Source organism: Psammomys obesus, unplaced genomic scaffold (genome assembly GCF_907164565.1).
Source record: "Psammomys obesus unplaced genomic scaffold, mPsaObe1.curated_primary_1811, whole genome shotgun sequence".
NCBI classification, from domain to species: domain Eukaryota; kingdom Metazoa; phylum Chordata; class Mammalia; order Rodentia; family Muridae; genus Psammomys; species Psammomys obesus.
Window position 1 is genome coordinate 13,560,455 of NW_026596095.1, and position 27,695 is coordinate 13,588,149.

The 27,695-nt window shown below is 36.8% G+C and overlaps 1 protein-coding gene across 1 annotated transcript in view; it reads right to left on the reverse strand.

Moving 5' to 3' along the window:
- Positions 1 to 2,719: 2,719 nt before the first annotated feature.
- The window catches only part of Ugt8 (UDP glycosyltransferase 8), a 79,261-nt gene continuing 54,285 nt past the window's right edge, over positions 2,720 to 27,695 (reverse strand). Inside the window, exons 3-6 of the mRNA XM_055628271.1 lie at positions 16,508 to 16,650; positions 15,231 to 15,307; positions 11,548 to 11,767; positions 2,720 to 5,084 (exon numbers count right to left, since the gene is read on the reverse strand). Coding sequence (XP_055484246.1) covers positions 4,721 to 5,084; positions 11,548 to 11,767; positions 15,231 to 15,307; positions 16,508 to 16,650 — 804 coding nt within the window. The 3' untranslated portion in view covers positions 2,720 to 4,720. The remainder of the gene's footprint in view (positions 5,085 to 11,547; positions 11,768 to 15,230; positions 15,308 to 16,507; positions 16,651 to 27,695) is intronic.

Sequence of the window (27,695 nt, forward strand, 5' to 3'; positions counted from 1 at the left end):
GAGGATTTAGAATTTTACCCAGGGTCCTCCTTCTTGCTTAGCTTCTTTAGGTGTTCAGATTTTAGCACAGATGTAGCCCATGGAAGCTCAGTCTCCAAGGGGTTCCCGAGTAAGAGGAACAGAGGCTGTCTCTGACATGAACTCAGTGGCTGGTTCTTTGATCACCTGACCCTGGGGGGTGGGGTAACCTTACCAGGCCACAGAGGAAGACAATGCAGACAGTCCTGATTAGAGCTGATAGGCTAAGGTCAGATGAAAGGGGAGGAGGACCTCCCCTATCAGTGGACTGGGGAAGGGGCAAGGGAGGAGAAGAGGGAGGGAGGGCAGGACTGGAAGGGGTTGAGGGAGGGGGCTACAGCTGGGATACAAAGTGAATAAATTGTAATAAATAAAAAAAATTAAAATAAATAACCAAATAAACTTTTAAAATGGGATACAGAGCTAAACAGAGAATTCTCAACAGAGGAATCTCTAATGGCCAAGAAGCACTTAAGGAAATGTTTATCGTTAAATGTTCAACATTCATCAGGAAATGCAGATCAGAATGATTTGATATTCCATCTTACACTCATCAGAATAAGATAAAAAAAAATCCTCGCACAGCTGGCGAGGATCTAGAGCAAGGGATACACTCTTCCATTGCTGGTGGGAGTGCAAACTTGTACAACCACTTTGGAAATCAATACGGCATCTTCTCAGAAAACTGGGAGTAGTTCTACCTCAAGACTCAGCTATACCACTCCTGGGAATACACCCAAAAGCTGCTCCACCATACCATAAGGACACTTGCTCAAATATGTTCATAGCACCTTTATTCCCAATAGCTAGAAACTCTAAACAACCTATATGTCCCTCACCTGAAGAACAGATAAAGAAAATGTGGTACATTTACACAATGGACTACTACTCAGCTTTTAAAAACAAAAACATCATGCAATTTGCAGGCAAATGGATGGAACTAAAAAAGATCATACTGTGTGGGTTAAGCCAGACCCATAAAGACACCCATGGTATGTATTCACTTACAAGTGGATATTAGCCATAAAGTGCAGGATAATTACTCTACAATCCATAGATCCAAAAAAGCCAAGGAGGGCCTAAGGGAAAAATCTCCCTCAAAAGAGAATAGAAAGGACCCTGAAAGAGAATGGAAATAGGTAGGGGGCATCCTTTGGACATGGGATGCTCCTGGGAGTCATGGGAATTACCCTAGCTGGGACTCCTAGCATTGGGGTGGGGAGTAAGGAGCCTGAAGTAGCTAACACCTGTAGCCAGGTGGTACTTCAAGTGGAGGGGGAACAGCAACTCACCCATTATATCTTTGATTCAAAATTTGTCTTGCTTGTAAGAAGTGTAGGGATTAAGGTATAGCAGAGATTGAGGAAATGGCAAATCAATGACTGGCCCAACTTGAGACATTCCCATGGGAGACAGTCAGCCCCTGTCACTGTTAATGATACTCTGCTATGCTTGCAGACAGGAACCTGAGAGGTTCCATCAATCAGCTAATAGAAACAGATGTAAAGACCCACAGCCAAACAACAGGCCAAGCTTGGTGAGTTCTGTAGAATAGTGGGAGGAAGGACTGAGGGGGCTGCAGGGGTAAAGGATACCATAGGACCTACAGAGTAAAGCCCCGAGGGAACAGGGAGACTGAACCATCAACCAAAGAGCATGCATGGGCTGGACCTAGACCTGCACTTATGTAGCAGATGTGCAGTATGGTTATCATGTGAGTCCCCTAACAATGGTAGCAGGGGCTGTGTCTGACTCTTTTGCCTGCCTTTGGATTCTCTTCCCCTAGCCAGGATGCCTTGTCAGGCCTCAGTGGAAGAGGGTGCTCTTAGTCCTGCTGCTACTTGTAGTGTCAGGCTGGCTTGGTATTGGGGAGGAGAGGAGGGAGGAGGCTGGGATAAGTAAAGTGATTAAGTGTATTTTTAAAAAAACGTTCTCTCCTTCATCTCATTATTGATAATGATGGACACTCTCAAATGTGACATCTACAAACCTGTTGACTTATAGCAGAAAGAATGAGAAGAGAATTACTTAACACTTTCAATATAATAAATCGCTAAATTATTACTTGAGGTTGTTTTGCAACTAACTATGGTTCTTTGGGAAGACATGGTAGGATGAAAAGTTCTGGGGATTAACCCACGGCCTCATTATAAGCAATATGCCAGCCTCATGGTTCTTCCATTCTTAAGCCTTTTAAAGTCGAGTCATTCAGTTTTAGTAGTAAATTTAGGATTTAGTGAGGAAAATGTTTAGTTTCCTTCAAGTTCAGTATTACAGTATCACTTCCAACTAAACACAAGTTCTTCCCCATCTGTGTTATCAAAATTCTTGCCTTGTGCTATTAGTGAGATATTACAAGTTGCCAATTTAGAAGAAAAAAAAAATCCCAATTTTCATTTGCTAAAACCAGCTTATGGAAGCACCTACTGCTGCAGAGACTCTTTCTGAGAAGTAAAGAAATAAATGCCTTCTTGAAAACTTTACTTCATTAGAGAATTTAGCCTAAGTATAGGAAATTTTAAATCACCCTATTTGCTAAAACTGGCTAATAGGCTTCCTGGCAGTCCAGAGCACGGAGAGGAGAATATCAAAAAATTAACAAAACAAATTAAACAAAGAAACCATCATAAGAGTTGTGCTTAACATTCTTAATTCTGGGATAGAATTTAAAGACCCATGCTGATGTACTTAAAAGGATAAATCCCTGCATTTAATTTTTATTAAATACGTTCTTACATTTAATACATTGTTTTCACATTCATATATACATACAAAAGTTGGGAGGCCTTAGAAACATGTTTATAATGTAAATATACTTATATATAATACTGTGAAATAAAATATGAATAAAAATCTTATTCCAACAACATTTCTATATTTTCAATTTTGTTTATTGTTTTAAGGTTTTTGTTTAAATCACAGTGGAAATTAATGTATGCTTAATCATCCAGTTAGTGCCTACTGTCAACTTCATCAAATGCCAAAAATAAAATCAACTCATTCATACACTCTATGTTCTGTTACCATCCCACCATTCATTGCCTGCATCTTTTTTTTTTCCTCTTTTAACGGCAATATTGTGATAAGATTGTGAAAAGGTGTAACCAACAGGTTTGTATATATACCATTTCTTCAAGTATTCAGAAAGCAGTACATTGTATGCATTGTGCATTAAAAAACTATTGATATTACCTCTAAGTCTATGAGAATGGCTCCTGGTGGGAGTGTCACAAAATTGTATGTCATAGTGTATGACAAGGACTTACAGCATTCTAGATTTTTACAACTCTCCCATGTTAGTGAGTGACATGAAGTAAATATTTCATTTCTCTACTCTCAAGTGTCAAATGTGGGATTTCCAACCACAAATAAATAAAGCACACACTCAGCATGTGTAGTGCAAATGCTCAGTAAACAGTGACATGGAATAAGCTTACAGTTGCCGTCCAGTAAGTAGTTCAGCAGGGAGGTCCTGATTTTGTGAAGGCTATAACTTGCCTCCCTGTCCCAAAAATGAATACTGTCACTGTCCCATGTCAGACACAATGACGTAAAATAGGTGCTGAGTTGAGCTTATGGAGTGAGGAGGGGATGAGAACTCAGTTGCACAAATGGGTGGTACAATTTCTGTCACTTTTGTGTAGCATGTAAAATCTTATTTGCTGACAAACTTCAAACCCCTGTAGACAACGCAGGATAACTGCAAATGTTCTGCCCAAAATAATTATATGTTGGCACCTATGGACTATATTGTGTGACCCAGATAATAAAAGAAAGGAAAGGTGGTATTGGTATTTTAAAGTTAAAATTTTAGAATGGGTGACAGCTGAATATTCAAAACTCAAATTAAGGAATATCCAATAGTCACAGAAACATTTACACCATGGCTTTGCTTCCAAGTGTCATGTGAGTAATAATCTTCAGCACTTTGAACAAAAGTAAGAGCTTTGTTGCTTTGCCTTAATTATGCATTTAGCATATTACTTACTAAAAGAAGACAGAAAAGATTAGAAAATTCTTCCAGAGAAAAATTACTGGTAGAAAAACATAAGCAAAATGTGAAAACCAATTCACTCATTTACTTCAATACGTTTTCCTTCACAATCATCCAAAGTTGGTAAGAAAGGGGCATATACAAAAGAGGCAAATAAAAAACCTATAATAAACAAAAATACAAAAATTCTGCCACCCTTCATTTCACTTGCTTCTTTGCATTGAGTTTTGAAGGAAGCAGTCTTTGAAGGTAGGATTCTAAATTTGCATATGTTAAACACTGGCAGATAAACATTGGGGTCCTATCTTTCTACTCCCTTCCTGAACATGTACTTTCAACAAGCTAAAACTCAATGATACAGGAAACATACACGCATCTTATTAAGAGAAAAGATACCCATTCCTCACCTGTAATGCATACATAACATTTAAAACTAAGGTCTGACCAATTACTTAATTGATTTAAATAATTAAGGCTTCTAAATGGTTCGGTGCCGACTTTCTGCATCAGTAGTTGAATAAAATACATTTTTGCATTTACGGTTGTGCTCTTTACAGACATTTTATCCATGGCATTTCATTAGTAAGGTCTGATGAGGAAGTATTAGAATTGTTTGCTGACATTTAGTTTTAGTAGCTGTTAGACTAAAGTATAGCAATACAAATTCAATGACCGAACAGATTTGTTCCTATCACCTGGGCTGTTGGCTCATTTTACCTTCTTTTCATGTTTAATATGACCATTTTCTTTGTATTTGCCATTGAGGATTCCATTTTGGTAATGTCCATTAACTGTGCTAGGCTTATTTCTAGACCACAGACCTTTGATTTTTCTATAAATAAATTTTGTCACATAGGACAAAATTAAGTAGAGCAAGACAGCACCAAGCAAAAGCACAAAGGCAATATCCAGTAGAAAATATTGACAGAAAGAGATCTGATGGACAGCTGAACGGAGGTGATGGGCTCCGTCATGGCGGAGAATGTAGTCTATCCAGTAGGTAGTCCGATTGACAGGATGGCCTGGTTGATCCTTATGAATTTCCGATAACTTCTGAGCCCTCTGCCGATAGCTGCAAAGGGGACGAAGATGATATGGTCACGTATACACAGGTTTGGTACTGATGGGTATCTCAACCTAGAAATGTGAAAAATGACTGACATTCATTTTTAAGCACCTAAGTGTACTCCAGGCACCGGGTTAAATGTTTTGAATACTTACAGTATGTCCATATATTTCAAGCTGGTGAGGAAAACATGAAATGATTCGAGATGAGAGGCAGGTTTATATTCTCTGACCTCGGCCCTTCCTATACATCATATAGCCTACCCATCAGATGCTTCCAAATGCTGTTAACCAAAGTGTCTCATCAAAAAAAGGAGCAGTCCTGTTAGGCCACAGAGGAGAGCTTTGCAGCCAGTCCTGAAGATACCTGATAAAACAGGATCAGATGAATGGGGAGGAGGTCCCCCCTATCAGTGGACTTGGAAAGGGGCACAGTGGAGATGAGGGAGGGAGGGACTGGGAGGGAATGAGGGATCGGGACACGGCTGGGATACAGAGTTAATAAAATGTAACTGATAAGAAAAAAGTAAAATTCAAAAAAAAAGGACATTTTCAAATTCTACACAAAAAAAGAAAAGCATGGACATTTTCCTACCAGCTCTTTAAAAAGTAGTGTCATTCAGTTACTTAACTTAAAGCCATAACAAATGATGGTGCAACAATGTAATTTTAAACAGAAAAATAAAAGATTGGGGTACACAATAATATGATGCACTACAGATATGAATGCAGGCATGCATGTACATGGCTATAAACCCTTCCTTAGGAGGCTAGTTTAAAAACAAGTAAAGTGACATATGTAATGTAAACATTTTGTTTTGATTTAACGATGCATGGAATTCCCAAATAATAAAAATATTATGAGGAAATTTTTGAAAATGCGTAACTATACATTTGTGGGACAATCTGACAGATGATTATGTTCTCCTAAAGTATATGGCCCAGATAAAAGTTCTTACTGCTTAGATAAAAGGATTAAGTTCTACTTCAAAAAAATTAAAATATCACGGAAGATATGATTCTGAAGTGGTGCCTTACCAAAGAAGAAAGACTTAGGCAAATGTGAAGACCTGGCATGCTAAAGGAAGTGTGTGAAGAATCAGAAAGCTGGGAGCACAAGTGCATTCCAAGTGTAAATTCATTTACAAGCAGTGTGCAACACAAGGAGTGTCCAGTCAAGGTCCTCAAGGCTTTACTGAACAACAAATTATAGAGCTTAAATCATAGAACTAAATAGCCATTAGATCATAGAAATGGATAGTATATGAGAGAGGAAGATATTCATGCTAAAATGCTCATGAAAACGACCACATGTAAAGAAAAAAGTGAGAAAAAAGGTTCAACTAGATAGGAAAGAATGGTAGAGTGAAAGAGTTGGTAGGACTTGGTAAGATCCTGGATTCAATGTGAGAGTAAGTAAAGTAGAATAAGTAAAAGAGAAGTCAGAAGCAATTGCAATTCTTGCAACCTGCAGACTACCGCAGATCTGGTGAACAGTTAGTACCCAAGGTGCAGACTACTAGCCATAGTGGGGACAGCACGGGATGTGATGAAAGGAGTTATATGATGATGGCACCTCAAAGAAGTCTGCAGTGCTGTATTAACTGACATGATGTTCCTTTTATGACATAGCTATGGACCTAAATATTTAATCTATAATGTTCATGGCAACAAATCAGGAAAATGAATGGAAAGGGATTAGGACTGGGGTGAGTAGCAAGCCAAGAAAATCAAATATAAACTTTTTCTATATCTATGCTATGAAAGGATATAGTTTTTACGGGCACATTTACCCTGCTATAACTATTTCCTCTACAATAAGTCCAGTTGAAAAATGACTTAAAATTGTCACCCAAATATTGTGAACCCACCTACATCTTGATTTACACGGCATCATTCTTTCTAACTGATGGAAAAATAAAAGATTTCTTCTTATTCTATTTTATAAAAAATATGTACATAGATAAAAGATTTTTATTTAAATAGAAAAATGAAGCAGATTATCTTAGACATTATTTCTTATTAAAAGTAATTAAATCTTACCCTGGGTAAGATGCTCAATCCTCATTCTGAGGGGCAAACAGGGAACAGGACAGGAGCCTACCACAGAGGGCCTCTGAAAGACTCTACCCAGCAAGGTATCGAAGCAGATACTGAGACTCATACCTAAACTTTGGGCAAAGTTCAGGGAATCTTATGAAAGAAGGGGGAGATAGAAAAACCTGGAGGAGACAGGAGCTCCACAAGGAGAACAAAGGAACCAAAAAAAAAATCTGGGTATAGGGGTCTTTTCTGAGATTGATACTCCAACCAAGGACCATGCATGGAGATGATGTGGAATCCCTACTCAGATGTAGCCCACTGCAGCTCAGTATCCAAGTGGGTTCCCTAGTAATGGGAAAAGGTCTCTGACATGAACTCAGTGGCCAGCTCTTTGATCACCTCCCCCTGAGTTGGGGACAGCTTAACCAGACCACAGAGGAATACAATGTAGCCAGTCCTGATGAGAGCTGATAGGCTAGGGTCAGATGGAAGTGAAGGAGGACCTCTCATATCAGTGGACTGGGGGAAGGGGAGATGAGAAAAGGGAGGGAGGGCAGGATGGGGAGGGGGAAAAGGAGGGAACTACAGCCGGGATACACAGTGAATAAATTGTAATAAATTTTTCTAATTAAATCACAATCTATTCAACGAATTTATATAAAAAAAAAGTCTCTCATTGTAAAAGTTGACCATGAGTTAGTTAAGTGGCATCATAAGAATCAGTTCACCTTTGTTTATTGCTTTCTTTAGAAGGTAGCTGGTTTTCATTAAGAAAAAAAGCAAACACTAGCAAAGGAAGTAGGACTGTAACAATAGCATGTAGGTTCTAGGATTCAAAAGCCAAAACAAAAACAAACTAAACAAAAGAGAAGACCCTAACTAAAATGTTCAATCCCCATCCTGAAAGGCAAAGAGGATGGACATCAGAAGAAAATCAAAACAGGAAACAACCTTGGAACCTGCCACAGAGGGCCTCTGAAAGCCTCTGCCGTGCAGACTGTCAAAGCAGATGCTGAGCCTGATGGCCAACTGTAGGGCAGAGTGAATGGAATTTTATGTAAGAAGTGGGAAATAGTAAAAGCTGGAGCGGACAGGAACTCCACAAGGAGAGCAACAGAACCAGAAAATTTGAACACAGGGGTCTTCCCAGAGACTCATACTCCAACCAAGGACTATCCGTAGAGATAACCTAGAACCCTGACAATGCAGCCACTTCTTTTTTTTTTAACTTTTTTATTAATTACACTTTATTCATTTTGTAACCCCCCCATAAGCCCCTCCCTCCTCCCCTCCCGATTCCACCCTCCCTCCCGTTTCTGCATGTATGCCCCTCCCCAAGTCCACTGATAGGGGAGGTTCTCCTCTCCTTTCTGATCTTAGTCTATCAGTTCTCTTCAAAACTGTGCAGCCACTTCTGATGAGAACTGATAGACTAAGATCAGAAAGAAGAAGAAGAAGAGGACCACCCCTATCAGTGGACTTGGGGAGGGGCATGCATGCAGAAAGGAGAGGAGGGTGGGACCGGCAGGGGAGGAGGGTGGGGCTTATGGGGGGATACAAAATGAATAAAGTGTAATTAATAAAAGTTAAATAAAAAAATTTAAAAAAAATAAAATAAGACAAAATGAAATAAAAGCTTAGAAATTAGCATTAAAAAAAAGCCAAAACAAACCAACCAACCAACAAAAAACTTTCTTTAGCAAGATTCTTTACTTGGCATAAAATAAAGCATTTTGAATATAATGTTAATGAGGTAAATTTAGCCTTTTAAATAATGATTTTACATAAGAAATGGAACATTTGTCATACATTTCAGGTAAATTACTTCAGTTTATATAATGAATTTTAGGGAATGGCACAATAAATGTACCTATGTATACTTCAAGACTCTGCGGTTAGGATTTCATTGCAATGTAATGAGTATAACCTCATCTTTCCCTAATTCATGCTGGCTCACACCTCAGAGAACACTGTTAATCTGAACGGGGAACACAGCTCATGGAAGAGTGCTTGCCTGGCATGTGCGGGCCCCTGGGTTCAATCTCCAGTTCCACAATCAAAACAAACACACAAACCACCTTGTTGAACTACTTTCTGTAAATGTTCTTATATAATGAACAAATGTTAGTAGCTCTACAACTCTCCAAATCCTTCCTTTAGTTTTGCAGGCTTATGTGAAAATATTTTCCTAAGAACATGCTTCAGACTGCATAAGATCTAACAAGGGAAACCATACATTAAAGAAGGGGTAGTATGGTGGGGCCTGAGGCACAGAGTACTGCTCCAAGTGTCACATTTGCGACCAAGACATTGACTGTTTTAAGGGCCACAGATCAGGGCCACCTCGGAGCCTAAAAAAGGTAGCATAAGCAACCTTCATTGGTTTCAAAATTCCATATGGAAGCTTGGCAGCTGTTTAAGAAAAACATTTTTTTTTCATGTTGAATTTCGTATAGCAACGACTCTCAAACCAGCCAAATCACCTGGGTATAAACAAAACTTAGGCTACTATCTTCAGCTATTTAATGTTATCTGAAGCACACAATAAACAATACACCATGTCTTTACATGATGAAAACCACTGCTTTGTTTAAAACCACCCAGGCCAGCTGTCCACTGAGACTCATTTGTGAAGTGGGTTAACTCAGGACACATCAAGAATTTAAAAGGCAAAATAAAGATTCTAATTCATCATGAGCAAATATATCTCGGCAACAGCTAGTGCTGGGGAAGTCAGGCAGGATGAAGAGCTCTGTTTAGGAATCAGATAGCTCTGTCTTCAGTTCTTTGATTAGCTATATGACTGTAGACAAATTACTGATGCTCTCTGAAGTTCGGATGCCTCATTTCTACAGTGAGACAAGCAACTTTGATACAAGGCAGCGACAAGCATGATGGCTGATCAGCAATGTCAACTTGAGTGAATTTAGAATTCCCCAGAAACATGCTTCTGCATATATGTATGAGAACAGTTCCAGAAGGGAACTGAGGAGGGGAAATATGAATATGATAGAATTGTCCTATGGCTGGAAACTCAGGTTGAGGAAAAAGAAGAAAGCCAGAAAAGCAGCACTATAATCTACTCTTTGCTTTCCTATCAAGATGTGAGAAAGCTCCCTAAACCACACTGTGAAGCACTTGTGCCAAAATAAATCCTTTTTTTCCTCCATGTCACATCTGGTCAAGTACTTGGTCAGAGCTATGACAACTATGACTAAATGAGTCTCAAAGGTAAATAGCAAATACAAAATCTGACACACTAGAGAGACTTCCCACCTTACTTTTTCTGTGTGACAAATCCTGGTGGCAAAAACCTCAGGCTCCTTGTGGAGCTCCTGTCCTCTCCAGGTCTTAATAAATTCCTTCTTTCATATGATTTTCTGCATTCTGCCCAAGGTTTGGTTATGAGTCTCAGCATCTGCTTCAATATACTGCTAGGTAGAATCTTTTAGAGGCCCTCTATGGTAGACTCCTGTCCTGTTTCCCATTTTCTCCTACTTCCAATGTCCATCCTATTTGTCTTTATGAATGAGGATTGTACAGATTTTAGTATGTTTATCCCAAATTATATGTATAATATCCACTTTTAAGTAAGAATGACAGCATGTGTGTCTTTCTGCTTCTGGGATACCTCACTCAGGATGATCTTTTCTAGATCCCATCATTTGCCTGCAAATTTCATGATTTCCTTGTTTTTAATTGCTGAGTAGTAGTCTATTGTGTAAATGTACCAGTTTCTGTATCCATTCCTCCATTGAGGAACATCTGGATTGTTTCCTGAGACTGATTCTCCAACCAAGGACCGTGCATGGATACAACCTAGAACCCCTGCTCAGAGGTAGCCCATGGCAGCTCAGTATCCAAGTGGGTTTTCCTAGTAAGGGGAACAGGGACTTTCTCTGCCATGAACTCAGTGGCTGGCTCTTTGACCTTTCCTCCTGCCCCAGAGGGAGGAACAGCCTTGCTAGGCCACAGAGAAAGACAATCCAGCCAGTCCGGATGAGACCTTATAAACTAGGGTCAGATGGAAGGGGAGGAGGACCTCCCCTATCAGTAGACTTAGAGAGGGGCAGGGAGGAGATGAGGGAGGGTGGGATTGGGAGGGAATGAAGGAGGGGGCTACAGCTGGGATACAAAGTGAATAAACTGTAATTAATATAAAAAATAAAATGTTAACATAGAAAAAACAAACAAACAAAAACCTCAAGGTTTTTGGCTAGATGGCTAGATGACTGATACACCTAACTTCAAACTTTTAGAAAACACACATAAGGTCTAACAGTAACATTTCTCCATGATGAACTTACAGAAGACTAAAACTGCCAACACACTGTGAAAATAAATATATGCAAGTAAGTATATGTCCATAGATAAATGTGGGTAAGTGAGCACATACAATTATCTGCTTATGTGAGTTGAAACCTTACCTGGGATTATTGATAACTTTTACCAATGCATCATACAGCTCTCCTTCAGTAACTGTTTTCCATTCTAACAAGATGCCCATGCCTTTTGCCTGTACTCGAGTCATAGTGTCATAATGGTCTCCAAAAAGTGGGATTCCCACTACCGGGACACCATGATACATAGTTTCAAAGATACTATTCAAACCACCATGGCTTAAGAAGGCTCTTATGTTTGAATGACCTAAAGGATAAAAAAGAAAAAAATATATATATTGTTACTCCAGATTTATCCAGATGCTTCTTAGAAGACCAACACAATAGTAAGCATATATTTTAGAAAGTGAAGTTTTAAAGTTGTAAATCCATCCTTTGTACCAATTAAAATGTTATATGTATGTGTGTGTGTGTGTGTGTGTGTAAACTAAAAGCTGTTTTTAGGTAATTTAAACATATAACATTAATCATGAAATAGACGACAACATTCTCTCAAGTACAAATGTCACATGACTAGCAACATATATTTTAATTGATAAAAGTAAATAAAAAGTCATGAGAGTGTCAACTATAAGAAATGTACAACCACTTTGGAAATCAATCTGGTGCTTTCTTAGACAATTAGGAATAGCGCTTCCTCAAGATCCACCTCTACCACTCCTAGGCATATATCCAAAAGACGCTCCATTATACAACAAGGACATCTGTTCAACTATGTTTGTAGCAGCTTTATTTGTAATAGCCAGAAGCTGGAAACAGCCCAGATGCCTCTCAGTTGAGGAATGGATATAAAAATTGTGGTATATCTACACAATAGAATATTACTCAGTGATAAAAAACAAGGAAATCATGAAATTTGCAGGTAAATGGTGGGATCTGGAAAAGATTATCCTGAGTGAGGTATCCCAGAAGCAGAAAGACACACAGGGTATATACTCATTCATAAGTGGATACTAGACATATAATATAGGATAAACATACTAAAATCTGTACACCTAAGGAAGCTAATCATGAAGGAGTACTATGGCGAAGATGTTCAATCCCCATTCAGAGAGGCAAAGAGGATGTACATCAGAGGAGGGAGAAAACAGGGAACAGGATAGGAGCCTACCACAGAGGGCCTCTGAAAGACTCTACCCTGCAGGGTATCGAGGCAGATGCTGAGACTTATGGCCAACCTTTAAGCAGAGTGCAGGGAATCATATGAAAGAAGTGGGAGATAGTAAGACCTGGAGAAGACAGGAGCTCCACAAGGACAGGGACAGATTCTAAAATTCTGGACACAAGGGTCTTTTCTGAAACTGATACTCCAGCCAAAAACCACTCATAGAGATGGCCTGGAACCCCTGTACAGAGGTAGCCTACGGCAGTTCAGTGTCTAAGTGGCCTCCATACTAATGGGGACAGGTTCTGTCTCTGACAGAAACCGATTGGCCTGCTCTTTGATTACCTCCCCCCCCCTGAGGGGGGAGCAGCCTTACCAGGCCACAGAAGAAGACAATGCAGCCACTCCTGATGAGACCTGACAGACTAGGATCAGAGGGAAGGGGAGAAGGCCCTCCTTTTTCAGTGGACTGGGAGAGGGATAAGGGTGGTGAGGGAGGATGAGATTGGGAGGGGAGGAGAGAGGGAGGTACAGGGGGATACAATGTGAATAAACTGTTATTAATAAAAATAAAAATAATTATAAAAAAAGAAATGTAGTATCATGTAGAAAGGTTACCTTGTCAAAATTTTAATGAGGTATCCCTTCTTGTAAATGGTTTATATTCCATTAGAGAGATGAAAAATAAAGGCAGGTAGTGTGTGTTGTTGGGTAGTAAATAATTATAGGATGCAGAAATACAAATCTACTAAATCTACTCACCAGGTATGAAACTGTACAAACTGCTCTAGCAATGAGCTGTCAGGGCACTTGTTTATTGCAGAGTTGCACAGACAGTGCCTATCCCTTATCTCAGGCTAACTAATGGATTAGATGTAAAAGTTTTCAGCAAGTAGAACCCCCATTTGAACAAAACCTATACTACCAAGTCCAGCATTGAAAAATCAACTAGAGCTGGCATATGAAGAAAAGAGGGGACTACAGAGTGAAGACAGTGGTTTGGTGCCTCCTTGACCTGGATAAACTTTGATTACAGAAGTCATCACAGTACCTGTAGAGGTGATGCTCAGAGTAATATGAAAGCACTAATCTTGGAACTTGTGTCAGAACAGCGACACAAGAAGAACCTGGAGAAGTCATATATTTGAGGAGGTCTTCCTCACAGACCACTAAGCAGCTGCCCTTTGCTGTTGGTACCACATGTAAAGGTCAGGTGTTTCTAGATAAAAACATTACACTGTTGCACTGAGCTAGCATATGGTCAACTCTTCTATGAATTTTTTTCTGCTTTTTCCTACCTTACATAGATTTTAAAGTAGCAATAACAATGACATAGATAAGAGGAGGAAAAAATAAAAGAATTGGGGAATTGTGTTTATTTTTGTATAGTTTCATTTATTACATGTGGAAGAAGCTACATAGAAAGGGAATTATATATTAAAGTCATTCACTATTTTACAGCTAAAAATTGAAATTGCTAGATTTGTTCTAAAGGTACCGTCTAATGGTAGACTACTTGCCAATTATGTGAGGTCCTGGATTCAATCCTCAGTGGTTGAACACCTGCCCACACTCATTTAACTATCTGGTGGTACACAACTATAATTCCAACACTTGGGATGTAGAGGCAAGACTTCAAAGCTATATGGTTGAGTGTAAGGACAACTTGGGTTGCATGAGAGGCTGTCATTAAAAAGTAATAATGGTAATACTAATATAAATATATGGCTTTGAAGACAATTGTAGCATCAAGAAAGTATATTTTTTAAAAAGTGTAATTTTAAATAACAATTTTAAAGTATTTTAAGATTGTTACTAGTATTTTAACACCAGTGATTTTAAAGTAAGTCATCGTATTTGATAGTTGCTGTTATTTATGCATACGTGGTGGCCAATACTGCTCAGACTGACACCTTAGTTATAATTTCTTTAATACACATTATAAGGGATGACATGGGATTGAATAATAAATTTAATGAACAAAAATTTTCATTTTTACTGTTTGTACTAATTAAACAAGGTAAAATAATTTATATTAAGGCATACTTAAAGGATAAGAATGTAATCAATATTATTTTAATTTTGTGTTGAAGACAAAAATCACAACAAATAAAATTTTAAAAGAAATATCTCTTTATTAAAACTACCTTGTGATTTAGACTTAAAGTAAATAATCAAATTAAACATTAATTAACTATTCCTCCTATTTTCAGTTTTCCTTTCATTTCAGATAAGTGAATAACTCCCAAATTATCTAGGATTTAGATACATCTATAAATAAATATAACATCAGGTTTTTTTTTTTAATTTTTTTATTGCTTTTACCAATTACCCTAAACAGATATAGCCTTAAGTTATTGTCACTATACAATTTAATATGTGTTTTATGGAGAATTAAAAATGGATGATTGTTTAAATTATAGATTCTATAGGCTGAATTTTACAAATGACTTTACATCAAAAAAAAATCTGGGTTAGTGGTCTTATTTTAAGAATTGACGTATTAGATGAGAATGAGTCCAACATAACCCACCGACACACCAAACCACTCAGGTACTCACACCATGTTGACCTATCAGTCAAGGAAGTGCTGCTACTGACTTACCAAGCAGGTCATTCTGTGGCAACCATTCTATGAGCTTAGTGTTGTTTCCTAGGTTCTTGGGTTTGGTTCCAGAAAACCTACAATGGACGCCAGACAATGGGTCTTTCAGAAATGATGCCTTGTAACAGGGTTAATTTTATAAACTTACAAGTGTTATGCTACATGATAAATTACTGATATTCTTATGAGTGAAATTTCATTTAGTATCAGTAAAAATGTCTTTTATAATATCATATTCCACAGATAGATAAGATACAATTTTTCTCAAAGTTTCCTTTTCTTTCTTTTTTTTAATTTTCCATTTATTCTTCTAAGATATACAATAAGACATTTGGGGACCCAAATGAATATTTGTTAAATTTAACTCTACACAACTACCCAAAGAGAAGAAAAGCAAACATTGCCGGGCTGTCACTGCCTTCATCCTCTCAACCACAGTAAAACAGACAGAACTGTCCTTAATAAAGCACAGGTATGCTCTGAGTTAAGCCCAATAGAAAGATCTCAATGGAACCTGAGTCAGAAGGGAAAAGTCCTGCTCAGAATAAAGTCAGTACCCATTTTCTAGCCCAGCCTTACACAACATTATAAAACTAAAAACCTAGACAATTAAGAGTATATATAATAGCTTGATAGACACTTTTTCCTTTTTGTGGAGTTGTGTTCACTAATATAGTCCCAGAATTCCAAAATAGTGGCACATGCAAATATATGAAATATGTAGGTTTGACTCCCTGTTGCAGTACCTTCGGTAGGCACTGGAATATACCTCAGAGTTTGTCTTAATCAATATTAATTAGCTGGTAAGGTCCTGAGTTTCAGAAGCTCAGTCTCTCAGACTAAGAATCTGGAAATATTAATATAGGTGAGATAGTACAGGAACAGTGCAAAGTACCTGAATTAATATATTTAAATTATTTACTCATTCATCATTATCTACCTTATTCCAAACTTATTTGAAAAAATATAAAGAAAGTCATGAAATTACAACTAAAGTTTAAAAATAAGAAAAAATGGGAGTTTAATCTAAAAGAAACATAAAACTGTGTCCAACAGTCTATCTCATTCCACATCATATATTCTGCATATATTCTATAAAGTTATCTTTATCAATCAGAGACCTTTATGAATTGTGGATTTCAATGCATTAGAAACAAAATGAAACCCCAAGACTGTCTACTCTAGCCAATGAATCAATGTGCCATTGTCTACAAGGGCTTGAAAATTAAATATTGAGATTTAAAAGCAAAAACGAACCTGAAATATTATAACCTTACCTCCATATCACCTTTTGTGGCAATCTCCCCAAGGCTCCTGCCAGTTTGTAAGCAATGTCTTCTGACAGATACTTGACACCAGCTCCAAAAGACACCAGGACAAAGCCGTGTTCCTGAGCACCATTTACCCACCTCTGCAGATCCTGTAATAGAAACATGGAAGGTGAGTTTATGAAGACTGACACAGTTCAGTCAGGGACATAAAAATGTTCTTTAAAGTCTTCAGATAACTTCCTTAAACTGAAAAAAAAAAAACACCAAAAAAACTCAAAAACAAACAAACAAAACACTATATAGCCTTTTTCTCTAAAAACTACAAACTGCTTTAAAAGGTTTATTACAGGGGCCAGAGATATTTTTTTTTCACCCATTAAGGACACTCACCACTCTTGCAGAGGACTTGGATTCATTTCCCAATGCACACCTACTGTCCATAAGTATAGTTTCTGGGGATATAGCACTCCCTTCTGATCTATGCCCCAAACAGGTATGTACAGACTACATATATGTATATGTGTATATATATATATATATATATATATATATATATATATATATATATATATATATATATGTATATATATACATATACATATATATATGTATATATACACATACATATATACATATACATATATATGTATATGAAAAACTCATAGGCATAAAGGAGATGAAAGAAATTTCTTCTGACAATGCTCACTGAACTAGGATGGCATATGTTTTTAATTCTCTCCTCTTCTCTCTCTCATTACTGAGTAACAACCTAAAAAACAATAGTTGATAGTGTCAGACCTCAAAGATCAGAATATTCTAATAGTTGATCTCCCTGTGGTTAAAGAAAAATGTGAGAATATGAGCGAAGAGTCAGACTGACCATGTGCTGAACCCTACAGCTAAACTCCTTGGTGAATCCGTTCAAACCTTTGATGGGAATGATAATTTGTACAAAAATGAAAGCAGTCCTTAAATGGGTACCACTCTTGTTAGTTGTGCTCTGTAAGCACAAGTTCTAGGTTAATGATGGGTCATCCAGGTAAATGAATCCTTCTAAAAGATGTGGAGGCTCTTTACAGTGTGAACCTAACAGGTCCAGCAGCATTTGAGGACACAAAAACTCCCTTAAGGACAACCCTGCTGTCTACTGCACTAGCGGTCATCAAAACAAGGGTGTGACTCAGTTTTGTAGTAGTGTTTGCAGAGAAGAACCTGCTGTCAAGGCAAGTATGCAGACCCTGCCTTTCTGCTCAGCATCAGTGCTGACCCATGTCACTGTGGTTTTACAGTTTCATACCACTTTATAGAACACACTGACTCATAGCCAAGGAGTACTCATGGTAGGAGTCATGCCACACTGATACTACAGCTCAGCTTGCATATATAAAGAGAACATCTGATCTACATTTTAAAAAATTTAATGATAATTATATAAAGGGGTCTTGTGATATTTCATTCCTAGAGAAGGGGGGACTTCTGTTTATATCTCAAATGAAATTTAGAGTAAAAACATTGTAAGAAGGAGAGTGTAGTCAGGGAAGAAAACACACTTTGATTATTTGGTTTACACCTTTATTAAGCATTTTCTAGAAAACTTAATTTATAATTGTATAAAAAAACCACAGTCTATCTCATTTTAGATTACAAACTATTAATTTATACTTTGCTACATTTACCAGGTCTTATTTCACATATGAAATTTAAGTACACCTCTAGATTCTAAGTAAGAAACAGAAGCAAATCTATTCACAATTTAAATTATATGCACAGCTCTAACGCAGACATATATAACATGAGTACAAATGCTACACAGAGAGTGCATGAAACATGGCACCTTTTCCCTATCTCCTGTCTTCACCACCTACCACTCAATTTTCGGATCGATATTATGTGCAAAAAGTTTACTCATATGCAAAATAATAATGCCATTTCTTTTACAAAGACTGTAAACATCCTAAAGTTTTAATGAACTCCTTGTAATAAACACTACTCCAGTTTTTATTCTGAATGATGTAAAATAAAATCCACACACCTAGTTTTCCCTCTTTTTCCTACCACAACTATTAACCATAGTAAGAATATATTTGTTTAGACTTTACTCACTGGCAAAGAACTAGAAAAAGTTGTCCTCATCATAGTTACCTACAGGAAAAGTGTTCAGTATTTTCAGTAGGTAATATAATACTTTTCTTGGCTTAGAAAGGCAATGTGGCTTCAAGGTGATATTCATACTGGGTTGAAGGTAAAAGAGATGAGGAGAATGACCAGAGTACAGATGGGAAATGAGTGGGCACCTGGCTTCTACTTGATGAAATCCTCCTTTCCCCATGGTTTCTAATCTTTACAAGTGCACAGAATATTGAATTGACAGATGCACAATGGGGACACTGAAGAAACTGACAGTTTTGGATTTGGCTAGAATGACACGCAGAAAACACATTTGAGTTAGAGGTTACAGGAATGTTATGGCTGATAAGCCTACAGCAGACTTAAACTGGGATTTCATGAAAAATATGTCTAAGCGCCAATGGGTTGGGAAGCTCTAGCTGTTACTATATATGCATACACACACACACACACACACACACACACACATATATATATATATACACATACATACATAAAATATCTTCCAGAATTTAAAGACTCACCAATGATATGGTTCAATGATTCTGTAAAGATTCTTTAAGAAAATTAACTTCAGAATAAAAATTTGCCAAAAAACCTGATTGCCAAAATTTAATAATATAAAATATAAAAGTACTTAGAAACTTCCTTCCTCCCCCTAATAAAATACCAAATTTTAAAAAATGGCTAAAAGTTCATTCATTTGTAGCAAACTAATAAATACATAAGGAGACACTAAGCTGAAATGTATAAAACACACTTGAAGAAAACATGAAAATTAGAAAAGAAAGGAAAAAAATCTGAGTAGTAAATATTAATGTTAGAATGGTGTCAATTTTTAGAAAAATTAAACTTAGTATGTTATCAGTGCATTTTCCAAGAGAATTTATAAACTAATAAAAGAGAGTTAAAACTTCAGAAAACAAATTGGAATCCCAGGGAGATGCCAATTGGTAAACTCCTTGCTGTGCAAACACAAAGACGTAAGTTGAGATCCACAGCTGGGCATAGTGGTGCAAGTCTATAATCCCACCGTTCGGAAATATATATAGAAGGACCCCGGGATGTGCTGGCTGCTTCTCTAGCCATGTCAACAAGAGATCTTGTCTCAAAAAATAAGTTGAGGCATGATTCGTCTGCAACTGGTCTCCACATGCATGCATATAAATGCATGTGTGCCTGCACATGTACATACGCATGCATGGCCACATAAACACATGATCACAACAAACAAATACTCATTTAAAAATGAAAATACACCAAAAAGACTAAGGAGTTTCAGAAGAGGAAAGACAGTTTACTTCCTAGGCACTAACATGGCCTAGAGTCTAGAGCAATTATGTTAGCAAATGGGACAGAGCTGATGGAGACAAGCTGCTGTCAGATGTGAGCTGGGGATCTTCACTGAGAGTAAAGGATTATATAAAAGTATAGGTCTAGGGGAAATATGATGACAAGGTTCTACATTTCCACAGATCACAAATCACAGCAGAGTAAAAAATGTTAAACTGAATGAAATAGATGATTTACCTATAGACATAAAAGAATGCTTTTGTTATGGTCCAGAAGGGTCTTCTTGAGTCAGAGACACCAGAAGCCACAAAAGAAAAAGGCAGATCTCACTAGAGATAAAGCAGACTAGAGAATGGGAGCAACAAAACCATAAATAAACAAGAAGGAATTCAGAACATAAAATAAAGGATTATTATGAAAACCAAATAGACAGAAATATATGTAAATGACTTGGGTAAACTTCTCCAACAGAATGCCAAATTGAATAAACGTTCCAGAAAAATGCCTCACCTTACTTCAGAGGAACAGAAACTCAAAATGTTTTTCTAACATCTACAAGCACTCTATTAAATGCTAATGTACCACAATTTAATCCATTTAACTTGAAACATTTAAAGAAATAATTTTAATGTTTATTTAATATGTATTACAGTTTTACAATTTTCTTTCAACATTCGTTCCTTTTATTTTGAAACTAGCCATGTAGCTCTGAATACCCTCAACTCCACAGCAATCTCCATGCCTTAATCTCCCAAGTGCACCATAATGCCTGTCTCCCTCATTATTTTAATCATCCCATTAGTCAGATTCCTCAATAATATTCATTGAATATTTTATCTCAATAATTCAAACTCTCACCATCATAGTCGCTTTCTAAATACTGCTTTGTTCCACTTATCTGTCATCCCTTCTAATTCTAAAATTTATGTACTGTTACTTTATAATATACTTTAATGTTTGCAGGGTTCAATTTCTTTCATTACATTTTATTTTTTAATTAGGTTATCTTTACATTTGTACATTTTAATTACCTTTTAAATTCAAAACTTCCACTAACAATGTTACTTCTTATATGCACTGTGGATATTTATACACATATACTCAGAATACTCATTTCATTTCATCCAAAATGTAAATTCAGAAATCACACCCATTCCTTTATATTAAGGTGTCAGCACAGCACTGTACTTTACACCACCAGGTGGCATGGCAGACACAGACATAATTATGTCTTCAAACAATTATGTCCAGAGACATAATTATGTCTAAGGTCGATATTCAATCCTAAGAATTCAAGAAAATCAAAACCCTAGAGGAATAACTCTCCTATCCTCTAAATGCAAATGAATGCCAATGATCAAAACAATGAATAAAATATTATACATAATCATAGTAACAAAGATGTTAGATTCTATTCCACTACATGTGGATAATTTCATTTCTATATAGTTTAATTGCCAGTTCTCTCTCTCTCTCCACTTTCTTTCTCTTCCTCTCTCTCTCTGTATGTTTATATGTGTGTTTATTGTGTGAACATTTTGAAAAGATAACTTTAAAATAAAAGTAATCATATTATCTTCTTGCAGTGTTAAGTAAGTTTGCTTAAATCTTATTATTGTTTATTATTATTAGTTACATTTTATTAACTGTATCCCAGCTGTATCCCACTCCCTTATTCCCTCCCAATCCCACTCTCCCTCCCTCAGCTTCTCCCTGCCCCTTTCCAAGTCCATGGATTGGGGAGGACCTCCTCCCCTTTCCTCTGGCCCTGTTTTATCAGGCATCTTCAGGACTGGCTGCAAAGTCCTCCTCTGTGACCTATCAGGACTGCTCCTTTTGCGGTAAAGAAAATATATGGAAAATGTTTATGTTTGACATTTATCATAATCATATGCTGTACATTAAAATATTTGCCTTCTTTACAGCCACAACATGACTAGTCAGCGTTTTGTTTTCTAGCTGCCAGGTTCCTTCCTCTGAATCAAGTATATACCAAATGATTTGACTTAGCCATATGCAGCAGAAAACAGGTGTGTGGGCTATCTTCTTACTGGTTCACCCACTCTTTTGAGAGCTGCACAGCATGGAATATAGTACCTGTGCTCTTTAACAGGAAACTGGGCACACATGGATTAAAGAATAATGATCCAAAAGTATAACAATTTCAGTATTCTTAGGTAATACTTCTATATGGTACATGTTAAGAAATCAATGACAGCATAAAAGTCTAGCCTGCTTTTCAGAGACCATACTGAATAATTAATATTCATCTCTCTATCCAATAACAAATAGCAGTCTCCTATTAATTTTAGATCATTTAATTCCTCAGATAATTGCTCCCAAACCAAAAAAGACTAAAGAAAGATTGGATGGTGCAATTCCATCTCCATCCTCATTGAGGCTTCATTCTGAGGATATTAGAATCTTCCAGACATAGGAAAGATATTCATGTCTGGTGCTTGATAATAAACTGAATAGCAGTAGGTAGCTTTAGGTATATCCTGCTGGCACCCAGTGATTCAAACCTATATCCCCTTTTCACCCAAAACTGGGAGCCCTGAGAGAGGGCCAGAATAGTCAAGAAAGCTGTAAAACACTGCACCCTTTGTTAGCCCCATGCATTCTGAGAGAAAGAATGCCTGGACTGTGAGTGAGTCCTACACAAAGATGGTGATGGAAGACAAGGGGGAGGGTGCAGAGGCCACTTTTGTTGTTCCCAACACCAGCATCAATAGGGCTTTTTTCTCTGTTTTACCATGTTGGATATAAAGAATGTTCTGCTTAGGTCAGGTGGGCTGTAAATAATTGAAATATTTACTTTGCAAAACTCAGCAACTAGAATAATAGCAAATATTTTGATGCAAAATATTTTAAAAATAACTAGGTATCACATGATCTTTGAGTAGTGCCAAAATAGTTAAACAAGACCTACTTAAAAAAAAAAAAGAAAGAAAGAAAAAAAAAAGAAAGAAATATAAAAGCAGAGCTAGGTAGGTAGCATGGGGTAAAGTGATTGCTGTGTAAGCATGAGGAACTGAGTTCAGATTCTCAGCACCCACGCAAAAGTCAGCTGTACCAGGACCCAGCTGTGACCCCAGAGCCAGGGGATGTAGGCAGGCAAATCCTAACAGTCAGTCTTGCCAAGATGGTGAGCTCTAAGCTCAGTAAAAGACCCTGTCTCAAAAAATAAAAGGCACTGCATGTCAATCTCTGGCCTTCACACACCAGCACAGGTAAAGTATATATCAAACACACATACACACATACGCACACACACACACACACACATACACGAACACATGAAAGGAGAAAAAAAAGAATATTTAAATGTTACTCCTCAAAATGAACGTATACCAGCCACTATTTTCATGTTGACAAAAGAATTTCCACAAAGACCAATTCTACCACTTGCTGTGTGATATTAAGTCACTAAAAGCCTGGCTTGCTCACTTCCATAAGGGCAGGTAATACATTCACAGAGCTTTGAGATTAAATGGGATCAAAGATTAAAAAAAAATACTTTGTCAGCTAAAAACAAACCTGTTCTTTTTCCTAGCTAAGACATCTAATAAGGAACACAAATTATGGCATTAAAAGATACTCATCCTAAGAAAAGAAAAGAAAAGAAAAGAAAAGATAAGAAAAGACAGTTCTCCTAAACAAGGTATTTTCTTTGCATTTTATTATAGTATTTTATATTTCTTAGAATAAAGCTAGTTGCAATATATAAAGGAAAAATAGTACAATGTTTTTCATGCAGTATTAAGTTGTCAAGTTTCCTTAAAAGAAAAAATTCCAGTGCTTTCCAAGTTTTCCAAGCTTCCAGGAAGCTAAGCCACAACCAATATAAAGAGGCAATAGAGAAATCAATATCAAGGTGATTGATGGCTAAATCTTAGCAACACTGAACATTCAAGAGAATGAAAAAACCCTGAAAGGCACATTAGTTCCCACCCAGACACTGAAGTGTCTCTTTTCCTTTCCAGTAGGCCTTTAATTTTTACAATTAGAAGTAAGCAAAATTTGAAACCCTTTGAGGAAGTTACATTTTCAAGGTTCTTCAGACCTTCAGCAAACTGCAGACAAGCATTTCAAACATCCCAAGGATGTTGAGCAAGGTGTTGAGGTTCTGTGGAAAGTAGGCACGGGGTAAATAAAAGAGCAGATACAATACAAACAGAGGAAACAGAACAGAAAAGAAAAAAGCCACTCAAAATGATATGTAAATCTTATGTTACATAAGTAAACTAAGTATCCAGAGATATAAGAAAACAAGAGATCTGGAAACTAATTTGAAATGAGCATGTGCACAAGAGGGAAGAGACCAAGATGCATCTGAGGTACCTTTCTTTCAGAAAGAGTGCAGAGTACAGCTCTGCAGCCTGACGCACACATTCCTTAATCTCCTGTCAGGGTAAACAGCAAAATTATGCTATAAAAAATGGGCATGTGTATTCCTTATAGTCTAAAGGGAAAGGATACAGTGCCTTTATTTCATCTGTAGGCTTATTCATTTCATCAATGATGCAATCACTGTTAAATTTGTATTGGCCACATTTTATGTGCAAGGGATTACATGCCAGGTATATAAAAGAGCAAGACAGAGTTTCCTGCCTGGGAGTTCAAAGTCCAGCTCAGACTCTTGGCCTTCACTAACAATAAATTAACACTGTCTTTGCTGTATCATTCCCCATGCTGACCAAGTGAATTCCCTGCAAGTATTAAATTTTAAATGTTAGAAAGTTCATTTATATTAAATATCCGGGGATTACATCTTACTTTTCTCCTAATTTCAGAGTTGCAGTGTCACAGAAATAATTTGATGACAATCAATTCCAGGTGTAGGAATATTTCCAGAGTGTATTAGACTCACATTTAGAGTTGATTAAGTTAAATAAAGTAGTAAAGAGACACTGGAAGCATAATAACTAAATTATAAATATTAGAAATTCTTTTTCTAATATTATGACATTGGTATTTGGTGTTTCTAAATTACAAGCCAGTATAGAGCAAAACAGGAAAAAGGAGAGCTAGTTTATAACTAGTTTAACATAATTACTAAGGTAAATCATTCAAACCGATCTTTCCAGGTTGATGATGACACTTAAGTCAGTTGCTCTCAAATGCTTTATGAAATAGTGCATCTGCTGTTAGACAAAGGCCAAATATCCACGACTTCATGGATATTTCCATTAGCTCAGTGTTTGTGTTTGATCAGCTGAACAGTATATAAACTGAAGAAGGCTGGAAAAGTCTGTGGTCTACTTGTTTTGGCAGAAGTGATTATGTAATATATACCCTTCTTCCTTTTATTCATCACTCGGATAATATCTTTCTCCAATTATGCAGGAAGTAAACTACTATTATACAATAACGTTAATGATCCAGAAGGATAGGGATAATGTACATTGATCTCAGGACGAGTAGCTGGTTATCTCAGAGAAAGCATGTTTGCCTTGGGCAGAACCACAGTAACAACCTGTACTCTCTGTTTGGTAGACTCTCTGTTTGTCCATGTATAACCTTATGAAGAAAATAGTAAATCTTACTCTGTTGAGAAAATGATAGTTTCATCAGGCTAATAAAATAATTTTATCTGAATCCAGTAATGACTATACAAATGAAGAATGAACTTCAGTTATCCAACATCACTGAAACCCCAATTGGAAATGCTGGATACCCTGGACAAATGGCTGGCAAGAACATCCAGTCATAATATGTACTGCACAGCCAATTCTATAGCACTAAAACATGAATTAATCTGCTCTTATTATATCCCAAGACTAAATCATTCTGTTAACACTCTGGGGATGCAGAGAAGGCTATGTGAGAAATGATCTTTAGCAGAATACTGATGTGCTTTCACACCTATTCCCTTTACTTATTTCCTGGCCCTTCTCATGAAAGCACACTTACCTGTCTGAAACAGTATACTCAAAAGTTTCACTCAAAGTTTAATCCATGCCCAATGCTCAAGTTCTTAATACTAGTTCCTTCTTTTTAACTTCATAAGAACACTTAAAATTTTGATGGTTCATCCAAGGTTTACATATTATGTACAACTTATACTAACTGCAGTCTCCTCTCTTAGCTTATTCTGTTCTTGTTCTGGAGGTTTTACACACAGCTTTTCTACACATGATAGTATTTTCATCTATCCTAATTCAAAAAGTCATTTAAGGTCAGCTCACATACTACTTTACTGCATCAGTTCTTATCTCATCTTGCCAAGATTAATCATGTATTCTTTATTTTTCCTTTTTACTACATATATCTATGGCATGATTCATACATGAACTGCTTATACATTATTTACATAATCATATCCCTTAGTAGATCACATTTTTCTTGAAATCAAGGCATCAAGAATAATAAATTTCATCCAAAATGTCTTAGTTTTTTCTTTTTTGTTTTTGTTTTGTTGTTGTTGTTTTTTGGTTTTGGTTTTTGTTTCCTTTTTTCAAGACAGGGTTTCTCTTTATAGCCCTTGGCTGTTCTGGGCTTGCTTTGACCAGGCTAGCCTCAAACTCACAGAGGTCTGCCTGCCTCTACCTCCCCAAGTGCTGGGATTACAGACATGTGCCACTCTGCCTAGTGTCCTACGTCTTATGTGTTCTCTACTCATTTAGATAACTTTATTATCTTTGTAGATATATGTACAACATTACCAACTTATTAAAAATATTCTAAATATTTATATGAAGTTTTCAATGTGCATTTTCTCCACCTAGTGTTGCTATATCTGGAAATTTAAGATGATTTAAGGTATATTCTAGAACTTTACCTATTACTGAAAAGACACCTGAGAGATGAATATTTAGACATCAACTCATGCTTTCTCCTACCTCGCCACAGCACCACTGTGCAGTGCATTCTCTGCATCACTGGACAATGTCTTCCTTACCAGGGAGCATGAGGTAAACTGTTGGGCTAAGGCATGCTAGCAGCAAACTCAGAAAAGACTCCCACTTGGAGCATTTCAATAGGGGGTGGGGACAGATATTTTATATCTATGTGTGTATCTATATACCTATGTATTTATCTCTCATTGTTTCTGTCTTGAAATTGTGTCAAATTTTCCAAGAAATGAAATGGCATCATGAGACTTTCACATTGGTAACAGAGAATCATGACTAGAAAGAAAACAGTTTCAGCAACATTTCTAGAAGAACATTTTAAATATTCTCAATTAAGACAAGTTAGGTCCATCAAAACTTGAATATCTCTTTAGGTCTAAATGTTTACAAATTTTCATGATATATCTCTTGGGAAACTATCCACTAGAATGAAAAAGTAAAAGAAAAAGAATAAAAATTTTGCACCTCTAAATTAATATCTACGATAAAAAGGTATATTTGTAAGGATCTCAATGTCTCATCAAGTTTTGTCATAGTCATAGTCCACAAAGAAAAAAATAAACAAGGATGAGCCTTCCCCAGGACAAACAAAATTAGGAGTTTTCTAGAGAGGACAGTTTTAAGCAGGGAAATTTATGCTACTAAAATAGAAGAGATGGTAGAAGATTTTTAAAAAGGACTATTTAGTAAAGAAAAATAAGTATGTGCAATGGACAATTGTAGGAAGAGTTTTAGAACAGAAAGAAAATGCACATATCTGTGAGAAATGCTTTGCTACACCAAAGAAAGAAATGAGCTTGATTGGTTAAAAAGCAGTTTACAAATAATTTAATATTAATAAAAATTCCTGAATTTGTCATGAGTTCATTCTGGACCCAGGTATCTGGCAAATAATTTCTGAAAAATTAGAAATCCTC